The sequence below is a fragment of the Tilletiopsis washingtonensis genome, assembly GCF_003144115.1.
Source record: "Tilletiopsis washingtonensis strain MCA 4186 unplaced genomic scaffold FA09scaffold_26, whole genome shotgun sequence".
Taxonomy (NCBI): domain Eukaryota; kingdom Fungi; phylum Basidiomycota; class Exobasidiomycetes; order Entylomatales; genus Tilletiopsis; species Tilletiopsis washingtonensis.
The window spans coordinates 275,061-295,348 of NW_020312023.1; the positions used below are offsets into that span (position 1 = coordinate 275,061).

Below are 20,288 nucleotides of genomic sequence, written 5' to 3' on the forward strand. Positions count from 1 at the left end.
GCTTTCTTCGCGGCGTGCGCACCTTCGAGCCCTCATCAGCTCCATCACCTCTCCTTCTCCACACTCGCCAGCGACTGCTCCAGGCGCGCACATCTCGCCGCATCATCATCTTCCGCGCACTTGCCGTCGGCAGGCTCTCCCTCGCACGTCTGCTCGCTCCCGCGCCGCCGCCAGCATCGCTGCAGAACAGCATGTCCGAGAGCATCAAGCGCTCAGCCTCGCCGCAGGCGGGCGAAGGCGCCGCCAAGCGGGTCCGCATCGAGGAGCCGGCGTCAGAGCCGGCAGGCGCAGCAGCACCGAAGGCTGAGCCGGCCCCAGAACCGGCAGCTCCGGCAGCGCCGAAGACTGAGCCGGCGACGGCCGAGTCCTCAGCCGCGAGCGAGACGAAGCCTGCGAGGGACCCGCGCCCGAACAGGAACACGGGCGGCAATCTCGACACCGCTCGGGCGGGTGGCACTGGACGGGCAGAGACGGAGGACGGCGAGACGGGCGCGCGGTTGCCGGTGAGTGGTGTGACGAGAGAGCGTCGTCGCAGAAGCAAGCAGTCGCTCGGCGCTGTGGAGGCGCTGCCACAGCAGGGAGCCTCTGCGACTGACCCAGACGACACGGCTGTGCGCTGCAGAAACGCAAGGTCGCCGTGCTCTTTGGCTACTGCGGCATTGGCTACTCTGGCCTGCAGATGTGAGTTGTGCCAGCCACCGCGCTCGCACAGCCCAGCCCGGCTCACTGCGGCCTCTCGCAGCAACCCGGGCGTGAAGACGATCGAGGGCGACATCTTCGATGCCTTCTGCACTGCTGGCGCCGTCAGCAAGGAGAATGCCGTGAACCCTGTCAAGGTGTGTCTTTTGTGACCTGCCGCATTCGCCTCCTCGCCGTGCCTCCTCTCACGTCTCTTTCCATCAGGTCGGCCTGCAGCGAGCGGCGCGTACAGATCGAGGAGTGCACGCCGCCGGCAACCTGCTCAACCTCAAGCTCATCCTCGATCCGCCCGGCATCCCACCGGGCACGCTCGTGGAGCACATCAACACCAAGCTGCCGCCCTTCATCCGCATCTGGGGCCTGACGCGCGTGCAGAACAGCTTCAATGCGCGCACGAGCTGCGACTCGCGCCTGTACGAGTATCTGCTGCCGACGTACGTCTTGCTGCCGCCGAAGCCGGGCAGCGCGATGCACGAGATGATGCTCAAGTGGCAGGCGTCGGAGGAGGAGGCGCTGGCCAAGTCGAGCAAGTCGGACGAGGAGAAGGCAGCCGCGCGCGCGAGCAAGACGCCGTTGCAAGAGCTGCTCGAGCATGACTTCTGGAAGACTCAGGGCACGGAGCACACGTACCAGGAGGACGTCTCGGCCAAGAAGAAGTGGCGCATCGATGCGGCGCATCTGGAGAACCTGCGAGGCGCATTCGCAAAGTACCAGGGCAGCCACAACTTCCACAACTTTACCGTGGGCAAGGAGTTCCGGGATCGCTCGGCGCAGCGAGTCATGAAGCGCCTGGAGGTGCGTCTTGCGTGTGGAGCGGCAGAGTATGGCTGATGAGAGAGCGGCAGATCTCGGATGCGAAGGAGATCAACGGCACCGAGTGGGTCTCGATTACCTTCCACGGCCAGTCCTTCATGCTGCACCAGATCGTGAGGTGCTGCGACCAACAGAAGCCTGGGCCACCTCTGATCTCTTTTCCACAGCGCAAGATGATCGGGCTCCTGGTCCTCGTCGGCCGTCTCGGCGCGCCCGCCTCGCTAATTCCCGAGCTCTACGGCCCCGCGCGCGTGCACGTGCCAAAAGCACCCGGCCTGGGCCTGCTGCTGGAGGAGCCGTTCTTCCATGGCTACAATCGCAAGCTGGAGGACGCCAGGGCACGGCCGGGCGGAGGACAGGGAGAGGATCGAGAGTTTGTCGAGTACAGCGCGTTCAAGGGCCAGATGGATGAGTTCAAGCAGGTGGGTCTGCGCGTGCGATCGAGGTGCCGAGGGCGTGAGACTGACGAGGCATACCGCAGACCTTCATCTACGATCGCATCATGCAGACGGAGGAGGAGACGGCCGAGTGCGTTTGCATCGCCTCGTCGCTTTCCTTTGCCCTTGCTGACCCGCTCGATGCCAGATTTGCAAAGTGGCTCAACTACCTTGGTGCGCCTTGGTCCTCTCTCTGCTCCCTCTCGAAGCGTAGACTGACAGACGGCGCCACAGATGTCTTCCAAGGCCCCGATTTTGAGTACTTGAATCCGCGAGGCGTCATCGTGAGTACTCCTCCTTCTCTTTCACAAAGCCTGCTGACGGCTCGCGCTGCACAGCCGACGGCCGCCATTCTCAAGGTACGCCTTTCTCCTTTCCCTCTTCATCCTCACCTCTCTGACGCTTCTTGCGCTCGCAGGTGGGCGAGGAGCGCCGGGCGCCGGGCGGCCAGCCGAAAGGCAGCCGTCTGTTTGGCGACGACGACGACGAGGACGCAGAGGCGCTCAAGGGCGGCAACTTGGCTGATCTGGAGGGCTGAGCCGCGAGAGAATGCAGAACGTACATGTGACTTTCGTAGTGAAGAGGAGAGGAGTGTGCACAGCGATCGCAGAGGACGGAGCCAAGCGAAGGCGACGTAGCGTCAACGCGATGTGGCGAGGATCCATGAGCTCTCGCACGAGGCTCCAACGTGAGAGACGGGCCATGTGTGTGCAGTTCCGAGTGTTGCAGAGCACTCTCGACGACTCGAGTGGTGCTGATGCTTTGAACCCAAGAGGAGCACTGAGCTGTCCAAGCGCGAGCAAAGGCGGCGCCGCTCGGAGCATGGCGGCATACGACAGCGAGCAGCGCGAGCGAGAAGAACGCCGCTTGAGGCGGCGCGAGGCAAAACTTGCACAGCCTCGCATCGCCGCGAGGTCTGCAGCACGCCAAACGCGCGCACGATGCCTCTGTCTTTCTCACCACCTCCACCGCATACACACTCTCATCATGGGCGACGAGCTTGACGACAACCTCTACCTCGACGGCTCCGCCGGCTCTGCCGGCTCGCGCTCGCCCTCGCCTGCCCTCCAGTCCGCCACTGCAGCTGCAGGCGGCGCATCCGACGCCGAAGAGCCCGACTTCGACGACAATGTGGGCGCAAGGACGGCCGACGGCATGAGCGAGAAGGAGCGCCTCGAGAACAAGAAGCGCAAGCGCAAGGAGCGCGAGAAGGCGCGCAAGGCTCGTGTGCGTGGTGTTTGCGGTGCGAAGCTGGTGCAGGCAAGATGGCTGACCTGAGGTGCTTGGCGGCGGAGCAGAAGAACGAGGCGCGCGCGAGCATGCCCGAGTCTGCCGGGCCGGGCGTGCTGCCGCAGGACATGCAGGCCGACTTCCTGAGCAAGGTGTGGCGCCAGACCAAGGCGTATGCAAAGGCAAGCGAGATGGAGCTCGACGAGGTCGGCGTGCGCGGTGAGTGCGACATGTTGCGCTGGGAGAGGGCATAGAGGCCTTGAAAAAGGCGAGGGGCCAGCAACGGCGAGCGGGAGGATGCTGGAGAATGCAGCGCGCATGTGAGCGCTGGGGCTAGGCCTAGATGGAGTTTGCGTCAGAGCCGACTTGCGAGCGCCGCAGGAGGAAAAAGGCAGGGCAGGAGGCAAAGAGGGGACAGAGGTAGCCTCTTGATTCCTCGTTCCTGGCGTATGCTGACTTCCTTCACAGAGGCGATGCTGCTCGACACGACGCGCTTCACGACGGAGCGCAGTGTCGACGCACTCGCTCCTTTCGTGCGGCACGTGCTGCCTTCTCTCTCGAAGCTGCTCTCTGGCCTCCAAGCACCGCTGGCGTCAGGATCGCCCAGCCTGCTCGTGGTGACGGGCAATGCGCAGCGCGCCGCGGATCTGTCGCGGGGACTGAGGCCGCTCTTGCCGCGTCTGCCCGAGGAAGAGGAGGGCTCGGCGAGGAAGAAGCGGCGGACAGAGGAGGGAGAAGAGGAGAAAGAAAAGGAGGGAGAGAAGCCCAGACTGCACGTCGGAAAGCTGTTCGCAAGGCATTTCAAGGTGCGTTTCTCTCAAACGAGGGTGCGCTCCGTTAAAAGAAACGCCTGCTGATGCGTCACACGGCACAGCTCAAAGAACACATCACCTGGCTTCGCTCCAAGTCCATGCCCGTCGCAGCAGGCACTCCCGCTCGTCTCCTCGCACTCCTCTCTCCTCCCTCTGAGAGCGAGGAGGCACCGCTGAAGCTCGACGAACTGCGCCTCGTCGTGCTGGACGTGACGTGGCGCGACTCGAAGAACCGCGGCATCTGCGAGGGCCCGGAGACGAGGGAGGAGCTGGTCAAGCTGCTGAGCTGTGAAGGGGTGAGAGGTCGGTTGGGAAAGGACACGAAGATCGCGATCTTCTAATACATCGATGGATCGCGAAATAGCAGCGACGTGCGAGGCGGGACAGAACACGAGTGAGTCTGACCGAGGGACATGCTGCGCTCGACGCAGTGGTTGAGCAAGAGGAGTCGATGGCATTACGGGGTCTCTTGAGCTCGAGTGTCGTGATATAAAGATGGGTCTTGGCGGATAAGGATAGAGCAGCGGAAGAAGTGGCGAGCAATCTGTCTCTCGCTGTCTCGGAGCACGGTCTAGAAGCATTGAGAGAATCGGGAGAAAAGAGGCAGAGGAAGCAGCTCTACGACGTACGCCACGTCGCCAGAGCACTGAGCACGGCGTTGACCAGAGGCTTGGAGAGCTGCCAGCTCGTCGGACAGGCGGGAATGATGCCGTGTCTCAGCCAGACCTGCGTGCGAGAGTGAAGCGTGTCGCTGATCAGCTCGAGGCGCGCAACGGAATGGAAAGGAAAGAGGGTCAAGAGCCGAACAGGTCACACTCACGTCGATCATAGGCCAACCAGTGCCCATCACCCACGTGAAAGCCCAGATCCTTCCGGCCCAGCCTTGGACCTTCATGCCCGTCGTCTCCTGCAGCACATCCTCCAGGATCACTCCTACGCCCTGCAGTACGAAGAACTTTGTCGTCGCATAGCTCCACCCTTCCACGCCCGCACCCCATCCCTGGTCTGCATGACCCCACGACATGCCCTCGATGCCTGCTTCGTGCATAAGTCCCGAGAGCGTGAAGACGGCCAGCACGCCGAGTGCCTTTTGAGCTTTGCGAGGTAGGCCGAGTCGACGAGCGAGCGAGGCAGTGGGCTTGAAGGCCAAGTCGAGGAACATGATGCGAAACAGATCGTGCCAGTGCGTGCTCCACAGCGCACGGACGGAGTCGGCCTTGAGGGGGAAGATGTAGGGCAGGTCGCCCCAGGAGGCTTGCGTGGAGGGAACGAAGAGCGCGGAGATGGCGGAGATGAAGGCGCAGGAACCTTGGATCGAGAGATAGACGAAGATGGAGCCTACAGAGAGGAACACTGCGCAGAAGGATGGGAGTCAGCGTGGCTGCTCTCGAGAAGAAAGAACTGGGACAGACGTACCTAGCGCCTCTGCGAACAGCCCGAGAGGCCCTTCACGACAGATCTTGAGCGATCCGATGCCCAAATGCGTAGCAGGATTGACCAGTGGATGCTTGACGGCGACATCAAGAATGTCCCAGCCGATATAGCACCAAGCCGATGTGATGAGACGATTGACGATGAAGTCCCAGCGCGGCTCCGAGGCCGAAGGCACGCCAATGTCGAAGCCTGCAAAGCGCATCGTGCCGATGAGCTCGAGCAGCAGAGGTTGCTGTTGCGGGAGCGTCAGTGCGTCAGCTACTGCGAGGGCAGGAGAAGGAGGAGACCCACGGCAGGCTTGCCATCGTTGGCGATGTACTTCGGAGCTTCGGTCTTGGTCGCCAGCCAGATGGCACGGATGGAAGTGAAGAACGCCGAGATGCCCTGAACGCTCGAGGCGTGAGCTTTGTTCATAGCTGGGGGTCGCGCGGTCATGCGAGACACTCACAAGGTCGAGATTGAGCCAGCTCTGCGTCGTGTACTCTACGTGCCCCGAGAAGCCACAGCGAATGGCCGTGAGGACGACAAAGGGCAGCATGATCAACCGCGGCTGCGCGTGCCACTCTAGATCAGCTGCAGCGCTGCGTGGCATGCAAGAGGAAGACGTACGAGGCGGTGCTGCGGGTAGTGCAGCAGATGCCAGCCGATGGGCAGCTGCAGCAGCGAAGGCAGCAGCAGCGTGAAGAGCAGCGACTGCGTCGAGTGCATCTGCCGCTCGGACGCGTGTGGCAGGAACCAGCGCGCGAGGGCGTGCAGGCCGGAAGGGCCGGTGGGCGAGTCGACGTCCATGGCAGCGCGAGTGGAGAGGATGGGGTCGAGAGGATGGATGCTCGCTTGCGCTCCCGATGAGAGCTGGGCTGAGCGCTTCTCGATGAGCTTGGGCTCGGCACGGCAGCACGGAACCGGCGCTCCGAGCCGCAAGATCGCCGCCACGGCTGCCCCCTGAGTAGTGCCCTCTCTCCTCGGCGGCAAGCCGAGTGCCGGTAATGAGCTTCTAGAGCGCGCGCCGCTGCGCCGCGCTTCTACCCCTGTATGTAGTGCCCGGTGCCTGATGCTTGATTGATGAGGGAGCTGAGCATCGAGCGAGCAGGCGCAGACTAGAAGCAAGGGAAGGCGCGCCCAGCCCGCCAGAGCGAGAAGGAAGCGTGGGAACGCCAGTGCCGCCCGAGTCCCGCCGCGCGCCGTCTTCTCTTGCCTCCACAGCGGCGCCTCCTTCCTTCCTCGCTTCCACCTCTCCGCCCGGCGCATGCTGCTCCTGCGTCGTCTCTGCCTCCGCACTGCTCTCTCCTCAGCGCGCACCATGGCCACCTTCACGCTCGCCCCGCCGTCTCACATCCCGCGCCTGCCGCTTCTGGCGCCCGGCTCAGCCGAGGCAGAGGCATTCGCCAAGGGCGAGGGCAGCAGTCTGGCGCCCTACCGCGAGCTGTTCAAGCAGAGACTCGACTTTGCGGCGCTGCGTGTGCCAAATGAAGACTCGGGAAAGGCAGTGCGGGATGAGGGCGTGGCGCCGTGAGTGGCTCGCGGGAGAGAGAGAAGAGAGCGGCGAGCAGCGCAGCCCGCGTCACGCATGGCTCGGCGGCTGACGCCAAGCATCCCACTCACAGCTACATCATGCGCCTCCCGCGTATCCGGCCCATTCATCCCTGTCCCGCATCTGCAGCACACCGCCTAGTCCGTCTCGCAGTGCCCTCGGCAGCACTGCCAGCCGAGCCGCGCGCTCACATCGCAGCGAAAGGCTGGGAAGTGGTCGAGTCGTTTCCGCTGGAGCTGGGCTATGAACACTGGGGCGCTGGTGCGTGTGCCTCGAGTGGAGGAGAGAAGACAGACGCAACGGCTGATGTGGGAGCGGGCAGATGTCGTACTGGCGCACCTCCTGCCTCACGGCTTACCAGAAGGCACGCCGACGGCCTTCACGCAGGTCGGACATATCGGTGAGGCCCTTGCACCTCTCTCACCTCATTCACTGCCGCTGACTCGATTTCAGCGCACTTGAATCTGCGGGACGAGTATCTTCCCTATCGCTTCATCATCGGGCAAGCTTTGCTCGACGTGCGTCTCCCTTCATCTTCTCGAGCGCGGCTGAGATACTGACGATGCACCGCGAGCAGAAGAATCCTCAGCTGCGCACTGCCGTGAACAAGCTCGACTCGATCGATGCGCAGTTCCGCTTCTTCGACATGGAGCTGGTTGCAGGCGATGAAGACTATGTCACAACAGCTGTGCGTGCTTCTGGCTCCTGCCACCTGCTTCTTCACTTATGCCTCTGCCTTCTCGCCTGCAGAGCGAGTCCGACTGTTCCTTCACGTTCGACTTCCGGCAAGTCTACTGGAACTCGCGCCTGCACGCAGAGCACCAACGGCTCGTCCAGTCGTTCGCGCCGTACGACGTGCTCAGCGACGTCATGGCCGGCGTCGGCCCTTTCGCGCTCCCCGCCGCGAAGAAGGGCCTCTGGGTGCTTGCCAACGACCTCAACCCGGCCTCGTACGAGAGTCTTGTGGGCAACATGAAGGCGAACAAGGTCGAGCCGCGCATCCGAGCGAGCTGCGAAGATGGCAGAGCGTTCATCCGGAGCAGCATTCTGCGAGCTTGGGAGGAAGCATTCGAGGGCCCGCCGTTGCGGCCCGAGGAAGACGACGCAGTCAAGAGTGCCACGCAGCTGGCGAAGGAGAAGCGCGCACAGCGGTCTTCTCGACCCGCCGCGAGCTCATCACAGGCACAAGCACCCGCGAAGACGAAGCGTGCTACAATCGAGCGCCTCCCGCCGCGCAGGCTCGTCGATCACTTCGTCATGAATCTGCCCGCGTCGGCTCTCGAGTTCCTCGACGCCTATCGCGGCGCGTACCTGCCGCTGCGCGACGCAGTCGGCGCCGAGGTCCTCGAGGCGGAGTTGGACGCACGCGAGAAAGAGGGCAAAGCGAGGTGGCCCATGGTGCACGTGCACTGCTTCACGAAGGATCTGGCAGGGGCGCATGAGGACGTCTGCCACGTGAGTCTCATCTCCTCCTTCTGCATGCCCCTCTTTCTGAACATCGCTCCGAACAGCGCGCAAACGCAGTCCTAGGTCTCAGAGGCCCCTCGCGTCTCGTGCCGCCGCCTTCTGCTCCCGACGCCTCGCCTCGCGCAGCGCACTCCTTGACCGTGCTCTCTCCCGACTCGGCACGCTTCACCGCCGAGTCCTTTGACGGCCTGCCGCCGATGCCCGAGCTGAGCCTGACGTGCGTCCGAGCCGTGGCGCCGACGAAGGACATGTACTGTCTCTCGTTCCGCCTGACGAGGGAGATTCTGTTCGATGGGCAATAGATGCATCGGAACTGGGAGAGAGGACATAGAGGCCATCGCATTCGTGAAAAGAGGGGCATCGCAGAAGGTGAAGAGGAGTATGTACAGCCGCATCGTGCAGCAAAGGAAGAAGAAAGAAGGAGAGAGAGGACCAATGAGCGCAAGGAAGGAAGCTGACGCCGCAGCTCTTTGTCAAGACGAAGGGAAAAGGGAGGGCACGCAAGGTCCAAGAACGAAGGGTGTGGCTGCGCAGGAGAAGATATCCGCTGCGCACGGGTAATGAGAGGGATCGCGGGAGTGGCGCTGGCGGGCCGTCGAGTAGCGTCGCCGGTGTTTACGTGCGGAAGAAAGGGTTGTTGCCTGTCGGCTGGCTCGCGAGGCGGTTGGAGCTGTGTCCCACTGCAATAAGGAGCGCACGTCAGCGACCTCTCCTCCCACGGTCACCACGAGCAGCAGAAAGGGCCTCAAGGCGTGATACGCACTGACTTGCGCGCCCGTGTTGCCGAACGTGTCCTGCGCCTCTCCGCTCGCAAGCATGCGGTCCAGGTCTGCGTACTTGTCTGACGTCTTGACGCGCGGCGGGCCCTGCTGCTGGCGCGGCGGCGATGCCGGCTGCTGCTGCTGCACGGGCTGAGGCGCCGGCGTGGGCGTGGGAGTGGTGTCGCCGAGCAAGTCGCCCGTCGGCACGGCTTGCTGCTGCTGCTGAGGCATGGACCATTGTTGCTGCTGCTGTGGCTGTTGCTGCTGCTGCTGCTGGAATGCGAAGGGGTTGTTCTGTCGTCGCTTCGTCAGCGTGGCTCCCACAGCTGTGCACTATCGCTGCCGAGCTCACCGAGCCAAACGCCGTCGGCTGAGGCTGCAGCGGCGCCATCTGCTGCTGCGTCATCATCTGCTGGTACTGCTGCGCAGCCATTTGCATCTCCATCTGCCGCTGGTACTCGGCCTCCTGCTGCTGCTGCAGCGCCATTTGCTGCTGCAGGAACGGGTTGTAGCCCGTCTGCTGCGCCTGCATGTACGGGTTGAAGGAGGTGTACTGCGGCTGCATGAACTGCTGCTGCTGCTGCTGCCAGTCTTGTTGCTGCGCGTACTGCAGGAAGGCGTGAGTGGCTCGTCGTGGCAAAACACAGTTCTTTGCGCTGCCGCTGCTCGTGCTCTCGCTCACCTGGTTCGGCGGCCCATCAATGAGGTTGAAGTCGTCGTCGAAGAGTGCGTTCTCGTTGCGCTTCTCGAGCTCCTTGATGCGCTTCTCCTCCTCCTCGCGCGAGAGGGCAAGGGCCTTTTGCAGCTCATCCTCGCTGCAAGGATGCGCCGCGGGCATCAGCGTTGCTCCCTTCCTTCGCTCGTCGCACACTGCTCGAGCAGACGTTGCGAAGCGTGGCAGGTACTCACTCAGTCGCCTCTCTCCTCAACTTGTCCTGCTCCTCCTTTGCCATCCGCTTGCTCTCCTCAATCGCCCTCTTCAGCTCCTCATCCTCGCCCTCGCGTCTGTTTCTACGCCTCCGCTCCGCCTCTGCCCGTCGTCGCCTGCCCTCTTCGTCCTCAAAGTCATTCACCGTGTTCGTCGGCCGCTCGCGATCTTCGCCGTCGTTCATGCGGTTGCGCATCGAGGCGCGCGAGCGGCGCTCTTCCCGCAGACGCTGCTCGTCCATGAGGAGATTGGTGATGTCTTTGGCCTTCTGACGCACTGCATGGCGAGATCAGGTCAGGGTCAGCGCGAGGTAGTGAGAATTAGCCAGACCACTGGCGCTCCGCTCTGTACGAGGCCAGGATTGCAACACCGCGGCCATGACGCTTGGAGCACCGCAGCCCGTCCCGCCGCCCAGACAGCTCCTGTCGCTTCTGCTGTGGATGCTGCCGCCAATCTCTGCCGCTCCACCTCTCGCACACATATTGCCCGCGCCTCGCCCATCAAAGCCCATCGCCCTCCAGCGCACCACTCACCATTGGCGCCCTGATCCTTGCCGTACTCGTCGACGTACTGAAACTCCTTGAGCGTCTTGACGACGTAGAGGTTGTCGCGGAAGTAGATGACGCAGTTCTCGCTGCCGGCGTGCAGCAGGTAGTCGAGCAGCGTGAGCGTCTTGAAGACGTGGCGCCAGTTCTTGCCCTTGTCGTTGAGGCGCTTGTCCATGATCTCCATCATCTCGACGAACTCGTTCCTGGCGCAAGAGAAGAGCATGAGGACCTGCGTGGAAAGTGGCGCTGGAATGTGCCCGAAGCGCGGCGCCTCGCTGCTCCAGCGTGAAGACATCGCAACCGCTCGAGCGCCGCTACATGCACTGCGTCCTCGCACTCCAATCGTGCCTGCACCGTCCGTCCCACTCGCCGATTCTCCTCTCCCCGCGATTCGGCGCCTCGCTCACGCGTGCCTTGCGCCCCATGCGAGCCCCTCGCCGACGCTCACTCGCCCTCTGCCCACGCTACCGCTGCCAACCTAGGACGCGCATCGCAAACAGGCGCTTGGCACTCACTGGTTGTAGCTGAGCTGCGCGAGCGTGTTCATCTGCTCGCCGCTCGGGCCCCACGGCTCGTTCGACGTCGCTGCGCGCACCACACAGTGTCAGCACCAAGCGGCTGCATGCACGCTTCACAAGCCGGGCCAGCGGGGCAACGCACCATCTCTGACCTTCTTCTGCACGTCCGTGTAGCCCTGCACCCGTCGTGGCGTCAGCAAAGAGCGCCCCTTTGTCCTCGCGCAAGCGCGAAGTGGATGCAGCGCCGCGCAGCACGCCATTCCGCCGGCGCAGGCAGAGGGGCTGGACACGCACCTTGATGTAGTTCTTGCCGACGCGCAGGACGCTCTTGGACGTGTTCTGGATGGACATCGCGGCGTGCTGCGCGTGGATGCCGGGGAGGGTGGTGGAGCAGGAGGATGTGGATGAGAAGCAGGCCAGGGTGCCGCCAGCCTGCCGCACGATGATGCGCGAGGCGCGACGGCCGTGCGCCACACGCTGCCCGCGCCGCGCCTGCCTCTCGCGGCGTGCCTGGCGCGCACCGCCCGCCGCGCGGCTGTGCCATCGCCGGCCCCCATCTCGCCGCCGACAGTGAGAGCTCAGCAGGTTCGGCGCGCCATGTCGCGAGCTGAAGATGCGCTCAAAATCTCGAGACTGGCACCGAGCGTCGGCCTGTGTGCTCTCGCAGTCTGAATCGCCAACGATGCTGAAGCTGTGCGTTGGACTTGGCGCATGCTGCTCTTGAGTGGAGAGAATGCGGGAAGCGCGGCAGCTGTTGCGCCATGCCGCCTTGCAATAAGAATGCCGCTTCCGCGTCCTCTTGTCGCTCCGTTGCGATGGCGACGCAGACGCTGTTCATGCCGACGTGAGCTGAGAGGCTGCTGCGCCCTGATCGCTGCTCCTGGAGGGCCTTGCAGAGCAGCGGTGCCTCGGGCTGATCGTACGACGACGCGTCGGCCTCCAGCTCCGCCGGCTGTTGCTCTCCTGACGCGCTGGCACGCTGCCGCGTCTTCGTGTGCCGCGGGAAGCGGGCAACTCGCTTCCGGCGACAGAGGCAAGGGTTCGCCGGGCTGCTCTTCTTGCCTCGCTTGCTGCAACCCACCACCACATCGCCACACTCCTTCGTCCACGCCGGCCACTGAGCTTCACTCCGGCAGCAGCGCATCGCGGCAGCCTCGACGCCCGCGCAGCTCGCGCCTCGGCCTCACACACTCTCTCCGCGCTCCTCGGCCCTGCTCGCCATGGCCTCCCTCGCCGCGCCTCTGCCCTTCGTCGAGTCCGGCCTCGCGGGCGGCGGCGGCGAGGCAGATGCTGCCGCCGCCGCCATGCTGCCGCTCGTCGGCTCGCTCGCGGCTGCGGCAGCGGCGGATCCGCGCGCGCTGTGGAGCGCCTTCAGCATGATTCTGGTGAGTGCTGTGGGCAGGCGTGCAGGAGAGAGAAGGCGGCGGCAGGCAGAGGCGGCGCAGTGAGGCAGCGCTGGAGCAGGTCCGAGCTCGCAGACAGGCGCATGAGCCAGGTCGCAGCTCGCCCGGCTGCGCTGGTCGCTGCACCTGGACTGCGAGCACGATGTGACAGACTTGCTGGCGCGGCCATTTTGTTAGGACAGCACTGCTTCGAGGCTGGTCGGGCTATGCTGTGCTTCGATTCAAGGGCATGGGAAGAGCGAATCGACTTGTCAGACAAGTCGGTGCTTGAGCAGGACAAGCTCTCCGCCGCAGCCGCATCGCAGGCCTCCGGCCCTGCAGCTCGCTGACCCTCTCTCTGCTCCAGGTCTCCGAGATCGGCGACAAGACCTTTCTCATCGCCGCCATTCTCTCCATGCGGCATTCGCACGCCGTCGTATTTGCCGGCGCCTTCTCCGCACTCGCCCTCATGTCCGTCCTCTCCGCCCTGCTCGGTGCCGCCTTTCCCTCGCTCCTGCCCAAGGCGCTCACCACCTTGCTCGCCGCGCTCCTCTTCTTCGGCTTCGGCGTCAAGATGCTCAAGGAGGCGCAGGAGATGACGGGCGAGGAGATGGGCGAGGAGTGGCAGGAGGCCGAGCGCGAGATTGAGGAGGAGTCGCACGGCGAAGATCTGAAGATGCACGAGCTCGAAGCGGGGCGGTCAGACGGCGCACACGTCGATGCGGCGCCGCACCCCTCTGCCTATCCCTCGGCAGACGAGCCGCCACGGTCGCGCACGCCCAAGCCGAAGAAGGACGCATTTGACGTGCGCGAAGGCGCTCGTAACCTCTGTGGCCTGTGCTTCAGTCCCGTCTTTGCGCAAGCGTTTGTCCTGACGTTCCTCGGCGAGTGGGGCGACCGCAGTCAGATTGCAACGATTGCGCTGGCGGCTGCGCATGTGAGTGGCCCGACCTCGAGCCGCTGAGTAGACAAGCTGACGTGGGCTGCGACCGGCAGAGCGTGGTGCTCATCTCGCTAGGCACGATCGCGGGACACTGCATCTGCACAGGCGTGGCAGTGTACGCAGGCAGCTCGTTGGCGTCACGAATCAGCGTCAAGAAGGGTGAGTCCGCTCTCACCTCTAACCTCTCCCTGCTCCCACTCATGGCTCTACGCAGTGACGCTGGGCGGAGCATGCCTCTTCCTCCTCTTTGGCGTGCTGTACCTCCTCGAAGCCTTCTCTGAAGCTCGGGCCGGCAACATCAATCCCACCGCAGCGCTCGGTGCCTTCAAGCAGCTCCCCACGTCTGCCGCAGCTGGCGCTCAGGCAGCTGGCGCCGCCGCTGCCTCGGCACCGGGTGTGGGAGCTGCCATCGCAGCGACGCTGGGCAAGGCATTGCCGACGCAGCCGGCAGCGCCCGAGATTGAGGCTGGGCTGAAGGAGGTGCTCAAGCAGGCCCAAGATGCGGGCGCACATGTGATGCGGAGAGCGCTGCGAGGCGTGTAATGGAAGCTCGTCTCAAGGCGCTGGAAGGTCTGTGGGAAAGAGGAGAGGCACAAGAGAATGGAGAATGCCGCTCCTGGGCGCACTCGGCATGGCATGGCCTGAACTGTCGTCCGTCCCGCCTCCTGCGCCCTCGAAGCGTGCCCGCACCTCTCTCCTGCGTACGGAAAGGGGAGGGAGGCCAGCGGCTCGGCCACTTCTCCACCGCCCCGCGCTGGACGGCAGTGACGGCCCGGCTTGAGTGCTTCTAGAAGGGCACCCATGTCGTGCCTGATCTGTGCCTGCCATACAGTTGGCCGCAGAGTGACCGAGGCGTGCCCGAAGCGAGCCGTAGAGTGCAAAGAGCGCGGGAATGTTCCCGGAGTCTGCGAGCCGAGGCGATCGCCGTCTCCTCCCGGCGGCTGACGGGGTTCTCTGCCGCCTGAGGGCTGGCGGCAGCAGCTCACAGCACCGTCGCATGCGAGGGTCTGCCACGTCGCTGCGAGGCAAAGCAGGCGGCTGCTCAGCCTGCGCTCTGCCGCCTGCGTCGCAGCCTGCACGCAGGCGAATGTCTTGCGACGGCGAGGATGAATGGCTGCTGCATGCCCAGCGTCAGCGTTGCGAGGATGACAAGAAGACCCGCCGCTCTCCTCCTCGGAGCCCGACGAGCCGTCTCGCGCATGCCATGCCGGCTGCGTGCCCGAAGCGGTGCGGCTTGCGCGTCACCACGCGGCGCGCCATCGCATCTCGTCTGCTGCCGGCGTGCTGACGCTGCGCTGCGCAGAGGCAGGCCGGCTGCCGCCTGTCCGGCGCACAGCAGCCACGCGCCTCTCCCTCCGCCGGCGCCTGCCAAGCGCACGATCTCCGCTCCGCTGCGCTCCGCCTGCCTCTCCTGCATCCTGCCGCGGCACGTTCTTGCTGCCCGCCTCGCCTCGCCCTCTCTCTTCTCCACGCTCTCCCTCCTCTCTGCCGTGCCGTCGTCGGCGCGCCCGCTCCGCCGCGCTCGCATCCAGCACCTGCGCCCGCCAGCGCACCACGGCGCTGCCTATCGCTCCGCCAGCGCACCTGCCAGCGCCGCGAGTCGCCGTCGCGTCGCCTCGTCTCATCGCCTCGTCGCCCTCTCAGCGCACCTCGCACCCTCAGCCTCGGCTCCCGCCTGCGTCTCGCTCGGCCCTTCCCGACTTCGCAGCGTCAGCCTCTCTTTGGCCTGCTCTGGCTACCCTCGCTCGCTGAGCCATGCGGGGTGCCCACGTCCCAGCGCCCGCGCCGTGTGCGTGCTGCGTGCCGTGCGCCGACGCCTCGCCGCCCTCATCCTCCGCGACGCCGTTCCTCGAGGCGCACCCCGCCGTGCTCTCATCGATGGAGGACCGTCTCTCCGGTGCACCTCGTGCACGCTTGCCCGGCACTGAGACGGCCCTGCCGCGCGCACGGAGGAGGAGCACAGCGCATGGCGCCTCGTCGCGCGCTCGCCGAGCAGGCCTCTGCGCACTTGGCGCGCTCGGCCTGATGACTGCCGCTCCTGCATTCGCCGCACATGCGCCGGCAGCTGGAGAGGCATCTTTGGGCACACGAGCGCTGCCCGGCGGCAGTGCCGCGCTGGCACCGGCGCTGCTGCGGCGCACGCGCCTCGAGGAGCGCAGCCGCCGCCGGCGCCAGGCCGCGCCGCCCGTCGACCACTCGTTCGTGCTCGGCGTCACGGACCCGCAGTCGTGCGTGCCCATGAACATCACCTTCAACCCCTCCAAGGGCGTGCCGCCGTTCACAGTCCAGATCGCGCCCAGCGGCTGGTTTCCCGCCGTCTTCAGCGTGCCGGCGTCGTACGCGGACCCGACGCTCTCGCAGTGGCTCGTGCAGTACACGCCGCCGGTCTACACCATGCCAGACGCACCCAGCAGCAGCCGCATCACGCCAGACATGGTCGTCACCGTCGTAGACTCGAGCGGAGCGATGGCCAACTCGAGCAGCATGATCACCGTCAAGACGGCGCCCGACGGGATCAGCTGCGACAACATCAGTGGGACTCTGCCATTCTTCTTCTACAACGACCCGAGCCAGACCACAGTGAGTCAGCAGTGCGGGGCTGCGCATTTGCGAAAGCACGATGGCGTGTGCTGTCTTGCCATCTCGGCAGCATGACTGATGCCCCCTTGCAGTGCGAGCCATTCCACGTGGCATGGAACAGCACGAGCGGCAACAAGACGTGGCAGGATCCGCTGGGCCTCTACTTTCTCCCTCAGCGTCTGCCGCCGCTCTACATGCCCATCAGCAACTCGTCGACGCTCAACATGACGTTCCCGCTCGCCGTGCCCGCATCGACTGACTTTCTCATGACGTGAGTTGCGCTGCCTCGTCGCAGAGTGCGCACTGCTGACGCTCTGTGTGTAGGATGAGCGACGCCAGAGGCTCAAGCGGCGGCGTCTCCGGGCGCAACTCAGCTGGCTTCTCCGAGTACTCCGACCTCTCCTGTCTCCAGCAGCCCTTCAGTCAGATCCTGCCCACGCCGACCGCGACGCTGACATACCCGATGCCCGACTACGTCGCCTCGGTGCCCTCGCTCACCACCTCCGACGGCGTCATCTACACGCAAACGGTCGTCGCGACAGTGCGCAACGGCAAAGCAGCCGGCCAACGCGGCACGGACGCCGGTGTGCTTGGCGCCTCCGTGGGCGTGGGCATCGCAGCGGCGCTAGGCGCATGTCTGGTGTTCTACATTCTCTGGCGGCGACGACAGAAGCGCAGAGAGCTGTCATGGGATGTGCCTGATGGCGTAGCGAGCACGCTGGGCCACAGTGGAGCGCCCATCGATCGCAAGTTCGCACAGCGGCTGCAGCCACAGGCCAACGTCGCAGGTCAACGGCGCAACCCCGATGGTCTCGCAGCAGCAGGGGAGATGCCGGGCAATCGCTCTTCGCGGACGAACAGCTTGCACAGCAGTCTGCACTCGTTCGGTGGCAGTGCGTATGAGCTGCGGGCAGAGTACAACAACGCGCCGCTCGACTCGCCGACTGGCTTCTACACTTCTCCGCCGGGCACTGCGCCGCTGCCGTACTCGGACTTTTCGCCTCCCAGCCACTCCTACGGCGTCGGCGAGAACTCGTTCGGCTCGCAGGAGCAAGAAGTGCTCTCGCAGCTCTCGCCGCAGCAAATGGCCGCGCCGCAGCGCTCGCACTATGGTGCTCGTCGTGCATCTGCCTCTTCAGGCTCCATGCGCGTGGGCGCTGGAGGCGCAGCGGCGTATCGCTCGCCATTCGGCGACTACTCTTCGTCTGGCGATATCGGCTCGGGCCAGTACGAGGAGGTGCCGATGAGTGAGCCGCGCTATCCGACGTCTTCGGCCGGGAGCGGCACGTACGGCACGACTGGCACGCCGACTTCCGCGGCGCAGGCGTACAGCACGGCGCGCACGGGCTCGTCAGGCTCCTCCTCAAGCACCGGCAATCCCTTCTCCAACTCTCGTCGTGCTCCCGCCTCCGCTTTGGGCTCCATGCCCGGCAACTCGAGCTACGCCTCTTCGGGCGCAGCAGCAGCAGCGCCGAGAGCGGGCTATGGCTTCGTGCAGCACAGCGATGCAGGCCTGCTCCTTGACGACTCCATCGACGACGCCGATGCAGAAGCGGATGCAGCGAGACAGGGCATCGTGGAGCTGCCGCCTCAGTATGACGCCGTGCCGCGCCGCGAGCCGAGGCAGCAGCAACAGCAAGCTGCCAGCTCGAGCTCAAGTCCGAGCGCGACGACGTCGTCGTCGTCGGCGCAGGCAGCGCAGGCATCACAGCCACCACAGTCACAGCAGCAGCCGACGCTGGCAGAGGGCGAGGAGGAGGATGAGGCCGAGTTCTGGCGGCCTGCGCCTGCGCCTTCGCGGCCCTAGAGTGTGCTCGTCATGCCGCAATGTCACTTGCTTCTCACGCATTCTGAGGCTCGCGTGAGGGAAGTGAGACGTGGCAGCCCATAGGGGCAAGCCTCGAAGCGTGCCGCTCTCCGGCGTGCAGACTGCGCCGGTGCTCGGCCTTGCAGCGGCCGCTCGAGCAAGCGCTTGCCGGCTTCTCCGCCTCCCCTCGTGCAGCCCATCCCCTCCAGCGCACGATCTGAGCAAATCCATCGGATTTCGAGCATCTTCTCCCCGTCTCCTCTCATCGGCCAGCACTCTGCTGGGTCTTCGCGCCTCACCATCTCCGGATGACGCTTGACCAGGCCGTGCGCCGCACAAGCAGCGCTCTACACCCCCTGCTCCTCGTGCCCAGCTGAAGCGCTTCATGCTGGCAGCTCGAACTTCTCGCCCTTCATCACCTTCGTGAAGTAGACTGCGTTGAGCGTCAAGCGTCAGTGATCCGCGACCCACAATCCACCTGACTAGGCACGGCCAGGCGCAGCCAGATGCAGGAGCCTGGGCGAAGAAGCAGCGGCACACTCACTGTAGAAGAAGTCGAGGTACAGCCCCGTCTGCACCAGGCCGCACACGACGGAGATTGGGTCCACCTGGTTCTCGGTGAAATACCTAGAGGTGCAGAATAAGCGCGCGTAGAAGCAAAAGTCAGCTACGCTCCTGCGAGCTCCTGAAGCCCGCACGCCAGCCTAGCACCCCATCCAGCTCTCGCCAGGCGCACTCACCGGTAGATCCAGTTGGGGATGTACAGTGCCCGGTACGCTCCCAGGGCGAAGAGGTAGTGCGTGGTGATCGTCTCTGCCTCGCCCGTGCGCTGCAGCATGAAGAGCTGCGGCAAGATCGCGACGGCCTCGAGGTAGATGCTGAATGCCCAGGTGAGCTCGAGGAACGTGTAGCCGTAGTTGAAGAGCAGCGCGAGCACGGCCGCGGGTCCGCAGAGATACTCCAGGCGAATCGTGTCGATGGCGGGATCGTGCGTTGGCCTAGGAGAGAGGATGAGCACAAGATAGACAGAAAAGGGCACGGCGTGAGGTGTGTGAGCGCAAATGTCGAGCCTACGGGCGCGTGGCCCGCCTCTCTCCCTCCGTTCCTCGCGCCAAGCCCAGGCGTGACTCCTACAGCCCATTCTTCGTATTCCAGCTGGGCAGCTTGGCAAGCGTGAATGCTGTCCGCCCGTCAGAGTGCGGCTAGGGCCACCTCCTCGTCAACTTTTGGTTCCACCACCCTTACTCGCCCTGCCACACTCCCTTTCCTCTCGTCCTTCACCTCTCCTACTGACTCTGACTCGCCGCCCGCCCGAGCGGCTGAACCCGCATCACAGGTGCAGGCGCCCCAGACGCGGCGCGAGACGCGCACCGGTGACCCCTCTGCGTCGCTGCGAGGAGCGAGAGGCCGCCTCGTATGCCCGACGCATCCGCCACGCCCGCGTGCTTCCCAGCCTAGCGAGCACGCTGTTCCGCGCACACACGCCCTTCTGACCCTCTCCTCACTGTCTGTCGATCCGCCTCTCCTGCTTCTCCTGCGTCTGTTGCCTCTCCCCGCACCTTCTACCTCTCCGTACTCACCGGTACTTGACGCGCATGAGATACAGCACATACACGCTGCTGCCAATGAAGAAGAGCTTCATGAGCGTGCGGTACAGCGAGCTTTCGCCGAAGATGTCGAGGTAGCGCGTGCAGAAGACGATCGTGTAGAGGAGCTGCGACTTGAAGGAGATGCCTGAGTAGAGAAGGAGTGAGCATGCGAGAGGGCGGAGGGAGGAGGCGACAACCTGAAGCATGGCAGCGCAAGAAAGCGTCGTGGACCAGCAGACTGGGCAGCGCCTAGAAGGCGCGGCGAGGCTGCAAATCGGCTTGCAAGCCTGATGGTGCCGACTACACAGCTGCGCATAGCAAGCCTCACGCTGATTGCCGCTGCTGCACGCTCGTACAGCAGCAACACGCTTCCGCCAGCGGGCGTCGTGCGAGCCATGCAGCTTGCGTCCAGCGCACGACCCAGCCATGCCCCTGCGCCTCTCTCTCTGTCCCCCGCCTTGCCTCCTCGCAGCCTCGCTCTCCACGCTGCCGAGCCCTTGCGCGGCGCATCTACGCACCGCGGCAGCTGCGGCTGATGGTGATCTTGTGCAGCAGGATGCCGATGCTGGCCAGGTGCGCCAGGTCGCCGAAGAAGCGGAAGATGTTCATGCTGGGCAACGTGCAGCCGCTCTAGCGGCGAGACGAGTGGCAGGGGTGGATGGACGCAGCGAGCTCGGGCCGGCGCTGTCGTGCGAGGAGAGGGCCGGGAGATGATGGTGGTGAGAGGCGTGGGAAGACGCGTCGCGGACTCAACGCCAGCAGCGAGAAGGAGAAGGCGCTGAAGCCACGTCGCCGTCGTCGTGCGGCGC

General features: G+C 64.8%; 8 protein-coding genes across 8 annotated transcripts; 5 read left to right on the forward strand and 3 right to left on the reverse strand.

Moving 5' to 3' along the window:
- Nucleotides 1-21: 21 nt before the first annotated feature.
- FA09DRAFT_363349 (pseudouridine synthase) lies at nucleotides 22-2,487 on the forward strand (the record flags this gene model as incomplete). The annotated part of the gene is made up of 10 exons (XM_025745578.1): nucleotides 22-503; nucleotides 623-681; nucleotides 743-836; nucleotides 904-1,494; nucleotides 1,545-1,625; nucleotides 1,680-1,934; nucleotides 1,994-2,123; nucleotides 2,184-2,233; nucleotides 2,288-2,308; nucleotides 2,368-2,487. The coding sequence occupies exons 1-10, from the start codon at nucleotides 192-194 to the stop codon at nucleotides 2,485-2,487; spliced, it is 1,713 nt and encodes a 570-aa protein (XP_025595217.1). The 5' UTR covers nucleotides 22-191.
- Nucleotides 2,488-2,882: 395 nt separating this feature from the next.
- On the forward strand, nucleotides 2,883-4,374 carry FA09DRAFT_332591 (hypothetical protein). The gene is made up of 4 exons (XM_025743520.1): nucleotides 2,883-3,176; nucleotides 3,248-3,398; nucleotides 3,648-3,985; nucleotides 4,054-4,374. The coding sequence occupies exons 1-4, from the start codon at nucleotides 2,937-2,939 to the stop codon at nucleotides 4,330-4,332; spliced, it is 1,008 nt and encodes a 335-aa protein (XP_025595218.1). The 5' UTR covers nucleotides 2,883-2,936; the 3' UTR covers nucleotides 4,333-4,374.
- Nucleotides 4,375-4,439: 65 nt separating this feature from the next.
- FA09DRAFT_347306 (hypothetical protein) lies at nucleotides 4,440-6,501 on the reverse strand. Its single transcript, XM_025744801.1, has 6 exons — nucleotides 6,035-6,501; nucleotides 5,874-5,975; nucleotides 5,717-5,809; nucleotides 5,408-5,657; nucleotides 4,812-5,344; nucleotides 4,440-4,717 (listed from the first exon to the last, which is right to left on the reverse strand). Exons 1-6 carry the CDS (start codon nucleotides 6,212-6,214, stop codon nucleotides 4,610-4,612), a joined length of 1,266 nt encoding a protein of 421 aa, XP_025595219.1. The 5' UTR covers nucleotides 6,215-6,501; the 3' UTR covers nucleotides 4,440-4,609.
- Nucleotides 6,502-7,095: 594 nt separating this feature from the next.
- FA09DRAFT_164027 (hypothetical protein) lies at nucleotides 7,096-9,157 on the forward strand. The gene is made up of 5 exons (XM_025739255.1): nucleotides 7,096-7,356; nucleotides 7,410-7,474; nucleotides 7,534-7,644; nucleotides 7,707-8,411; nucleotides 8,468-9,157. The coding sequence occupies exons 1-5, from the start codon at nucleotides 7,200-7,202 to the stop codon at nucleotides 8,723-8,725; spliced, it is 1,296 nt and encodes a 431-aa protein (XP_025595220.1). The 5' UTR covers nucleotides 7,096-7,199; the 3' UTR covers nucleotides 8,726-9,157.
- Nucleotides 8,713-11,536, reverse strand: FA09DRAFT_332595 (ENTH-domain-containing protein). Its single transcript, XM_025743521.1, has 9 exons — nucleotides 11,473-11,536; nucleotides 11,321-11,354; nucleotides 11,176-11,245; nucleotides 10,646-10,863; nucleotides 10,094-10,388; nucleotides 9,867-9,999; nucleotides 9,537-9,791; nucleotides 9,187-9,478; nucleotides 8,713-9,103 (listed from the first exon to the last, which is right to left on the reverse strand). The coding sequence occupies exons 1-9, from the start codon at nucleotides 11,527-11,529 to the stop codon at nucleotides 9,039-9,041; spliced, it is 1,419 nt and encodes a 472-aa protein (XP_025595221.1). The 5' UTR covers nucleotides 11,530-11,536; the 3' UTR covers nucleotides 8,713-9,038.
- A 679-nt stretch (nucleotides 11,537-12,215) lies between these two features.
- On the forward strand, nucleotides 12,216-14,501 carry FA09DRAFT_332597 (UPF0016-domain-containing protein). Its single transcript, XM_025743522.1, has 4 exons — nucleotides 12,216-12,563; nucleotides 12,928-13,497; nucleotides 13,557-13,662; nucleotides 13,718-14,501. Exons 1-4 carry the CDS (start codon nucleotides 12,399-12,401, stop codon nucleotides 14,044-14,046), a joined length of 1,170 nt encoding a protein of 389 aa, XP_025595222.1. The 5' UTR covers nucleotides 12,216-12,398; the 3' UTR covers nucleotides 14,047-14,501.
- A 1,027-nt stretch (nucleotides 14,502-15,528) lies between these two features.
- FA09DRAFT_341663 (hypothetical protein) lies at nucleotides 15,529-17,890 on the forward strand (the record flags this gene model as incomplete). Its single annotated transcript, XM_025744479.1, has 3 exons — nucleotides 15,529-16,083; nucleotides 16,176-16,354; nucleotides 16,408-17,890. 3 exons carry the CDS (start codon nucleotides 15,529-15,531, stop codon nucleotides 17,888-17,890), a joined length of 2,217 nt encoding a protein of 738 aa, XP_025595223.1.
- Nucleotides 17,891-18,099: 209 nt separating this feature from the next.
- On the reverse strand, nucleotides 18,100-20,234 carry FA09DRAFT_332601 (putative ERD2-ER lumen protein-retaining receptor). Its single transcript, XM_025743523.1, has 5 exons — nucleotides 19,998-20,234; nucleotides 19,471-19,624; nucleotides 18,631-18,888; nucleotides 18,435-18,517; nucleotides 18,100-18,323 (listed from the first exon to the last, which is right to left on the reverse strand). Exons 1-5 carry the CDS (start codon nucleotides 20,086-20,088, stop codon nucleotides 18,274-18,276), a joined length of 636 nt encoding a protein of 211 aa, XP_025595224.1. The 5' UTR covers nucleotides 20,089-20,234; the 3' UTR covers nucleotides 18,100-18,273.
- Between the last annotated feature and the right edge of the window lie 54 nt (nucleotides 20,235-20,288).

Coding starts and splice junctions, on each gene's coding strand:
- FA09DRAFT_332591 (XM_025743520.1), top strand. CDS start 2,937: ATGGGCGACGAGCTTGACGACAACCTCTACCTCGACGGCTCCGCCGGC. Junction 3,177..3,247: donor AGAAGGCGCGCAAGGCTCGT/GTGCGTGGTGTT, acceptor GCGGCGGAGCAG/AAGAACGAGGCGCGCGCGAG. Junction 3,986..4,053: donor TGTTCGCAAGGCATTTCAAG/GTGCGTTTCTCT, acceptor CACACGGCACAG/CTCAAAGAACACATCACCTG.
- FA09DRAFT_347306 (XM_025744801.1), bottom strand. CDS start 6,214: ATGGACGTCGACTCGCCCACCGGCCCTTCCGGCCTGCACGCCCTCGCG. Junction 5,810..5,873: donor GCTGGCTCAATCTCGACCTT/GTGAGTGTCTCG, acceptor TCGAGCGTTCAG/GGCATCTCGGCGTTCTTCAC. Junction 4,718..4,811: donor CTGGTTGGCCTATGATCGAC/GTGAGTGTGACC, acceptor TCTCGCACGCAG/GTCTGGCTGAGACACGGCAT.
- FA09DRAFT_164027 (XM_025739255.1), top strand. CDS start 7,200: ATGAACACTGGGGCGCTGGTGCGTGTGCCTCGAGTGGAGGAGAGAAGA. Junction 7,645..7,706: donor AAGACTATGTCACAACAGCT/GTGCGTGCTTCT, acceptor TCTCGCCTGCAG/AGCGAGTCCGACTGTTCCTT. Junction 8,412..8,467: donor CGCATGAGGACGTCTGCCAC/GTGAGTCTCATC, acceptor CGCTCCGAACAG/CGCGCAAACGCAGTCCTAGG.
- FA09DRAFT_332595 (XM_025743521.1), bottom strand. CDS start 11,529: ATGTCCATCCAGAACACGTCCAAGAGCGTCCTGCGCGTCGGCAAGAAC. Junction 10,000..10,093: donor TTGAGGAGAGAGGCGACTGA/GTGAGTACCTGC, acceptor GCATCCTTGCAG/CGAGGATGAGCTGCAAAAGG. Junction 9,104..9,186: donor CAACACGGGCGCGCAAGTCA/GTGCGTATCACG, acceptor TCCTTATTGCAG/TGGGACACAGCTCCAACCGC.
- FA09DRAFT_332597 (XM_025743522.1), top strand. CDS start 12,399: ATGGCCTCCCTCGCCGCGCCTCTGCCCTTCGTCGAGTCCGGCCTCGCG. Junction 12,564..12,927: donor GCGCCTTCAGCATGATTCTG/GTGAGTGCTGTG, acceptor TCTCTGCTCCAG/GTCTCCGAGATCGGCGACAA. Junction 13,498..13,556: donor TTGCGCTGGCGGCTGCGCAT/GTGAGTGGCCCG, acceptor TGCGACCGGCAG/AGCGTGGTGCTCATCTCGCT.
- FA09DRAFT_332601 (XM_025743523.1), bottom strand. CDS start 20,088: ATGAACATCTTCCGCTTCTTCGGCGACCTGGCGCACCTGGCCAGCATC. Junction 19,625..19,997: donor CATCAGCCGCAGCTGCCGCG/GTGCGTAGATGC, acceptor TTCTCTACTCAG/GCATCTCCTTCAAGTCGCAG. Junction 18,889..19,470: donor CTCATGCGCGTCAAGTACCG/GTGAGTACGGAG, acceptor CCTCTCTCCTAG/GCCAACGCACGATCCCGCCA.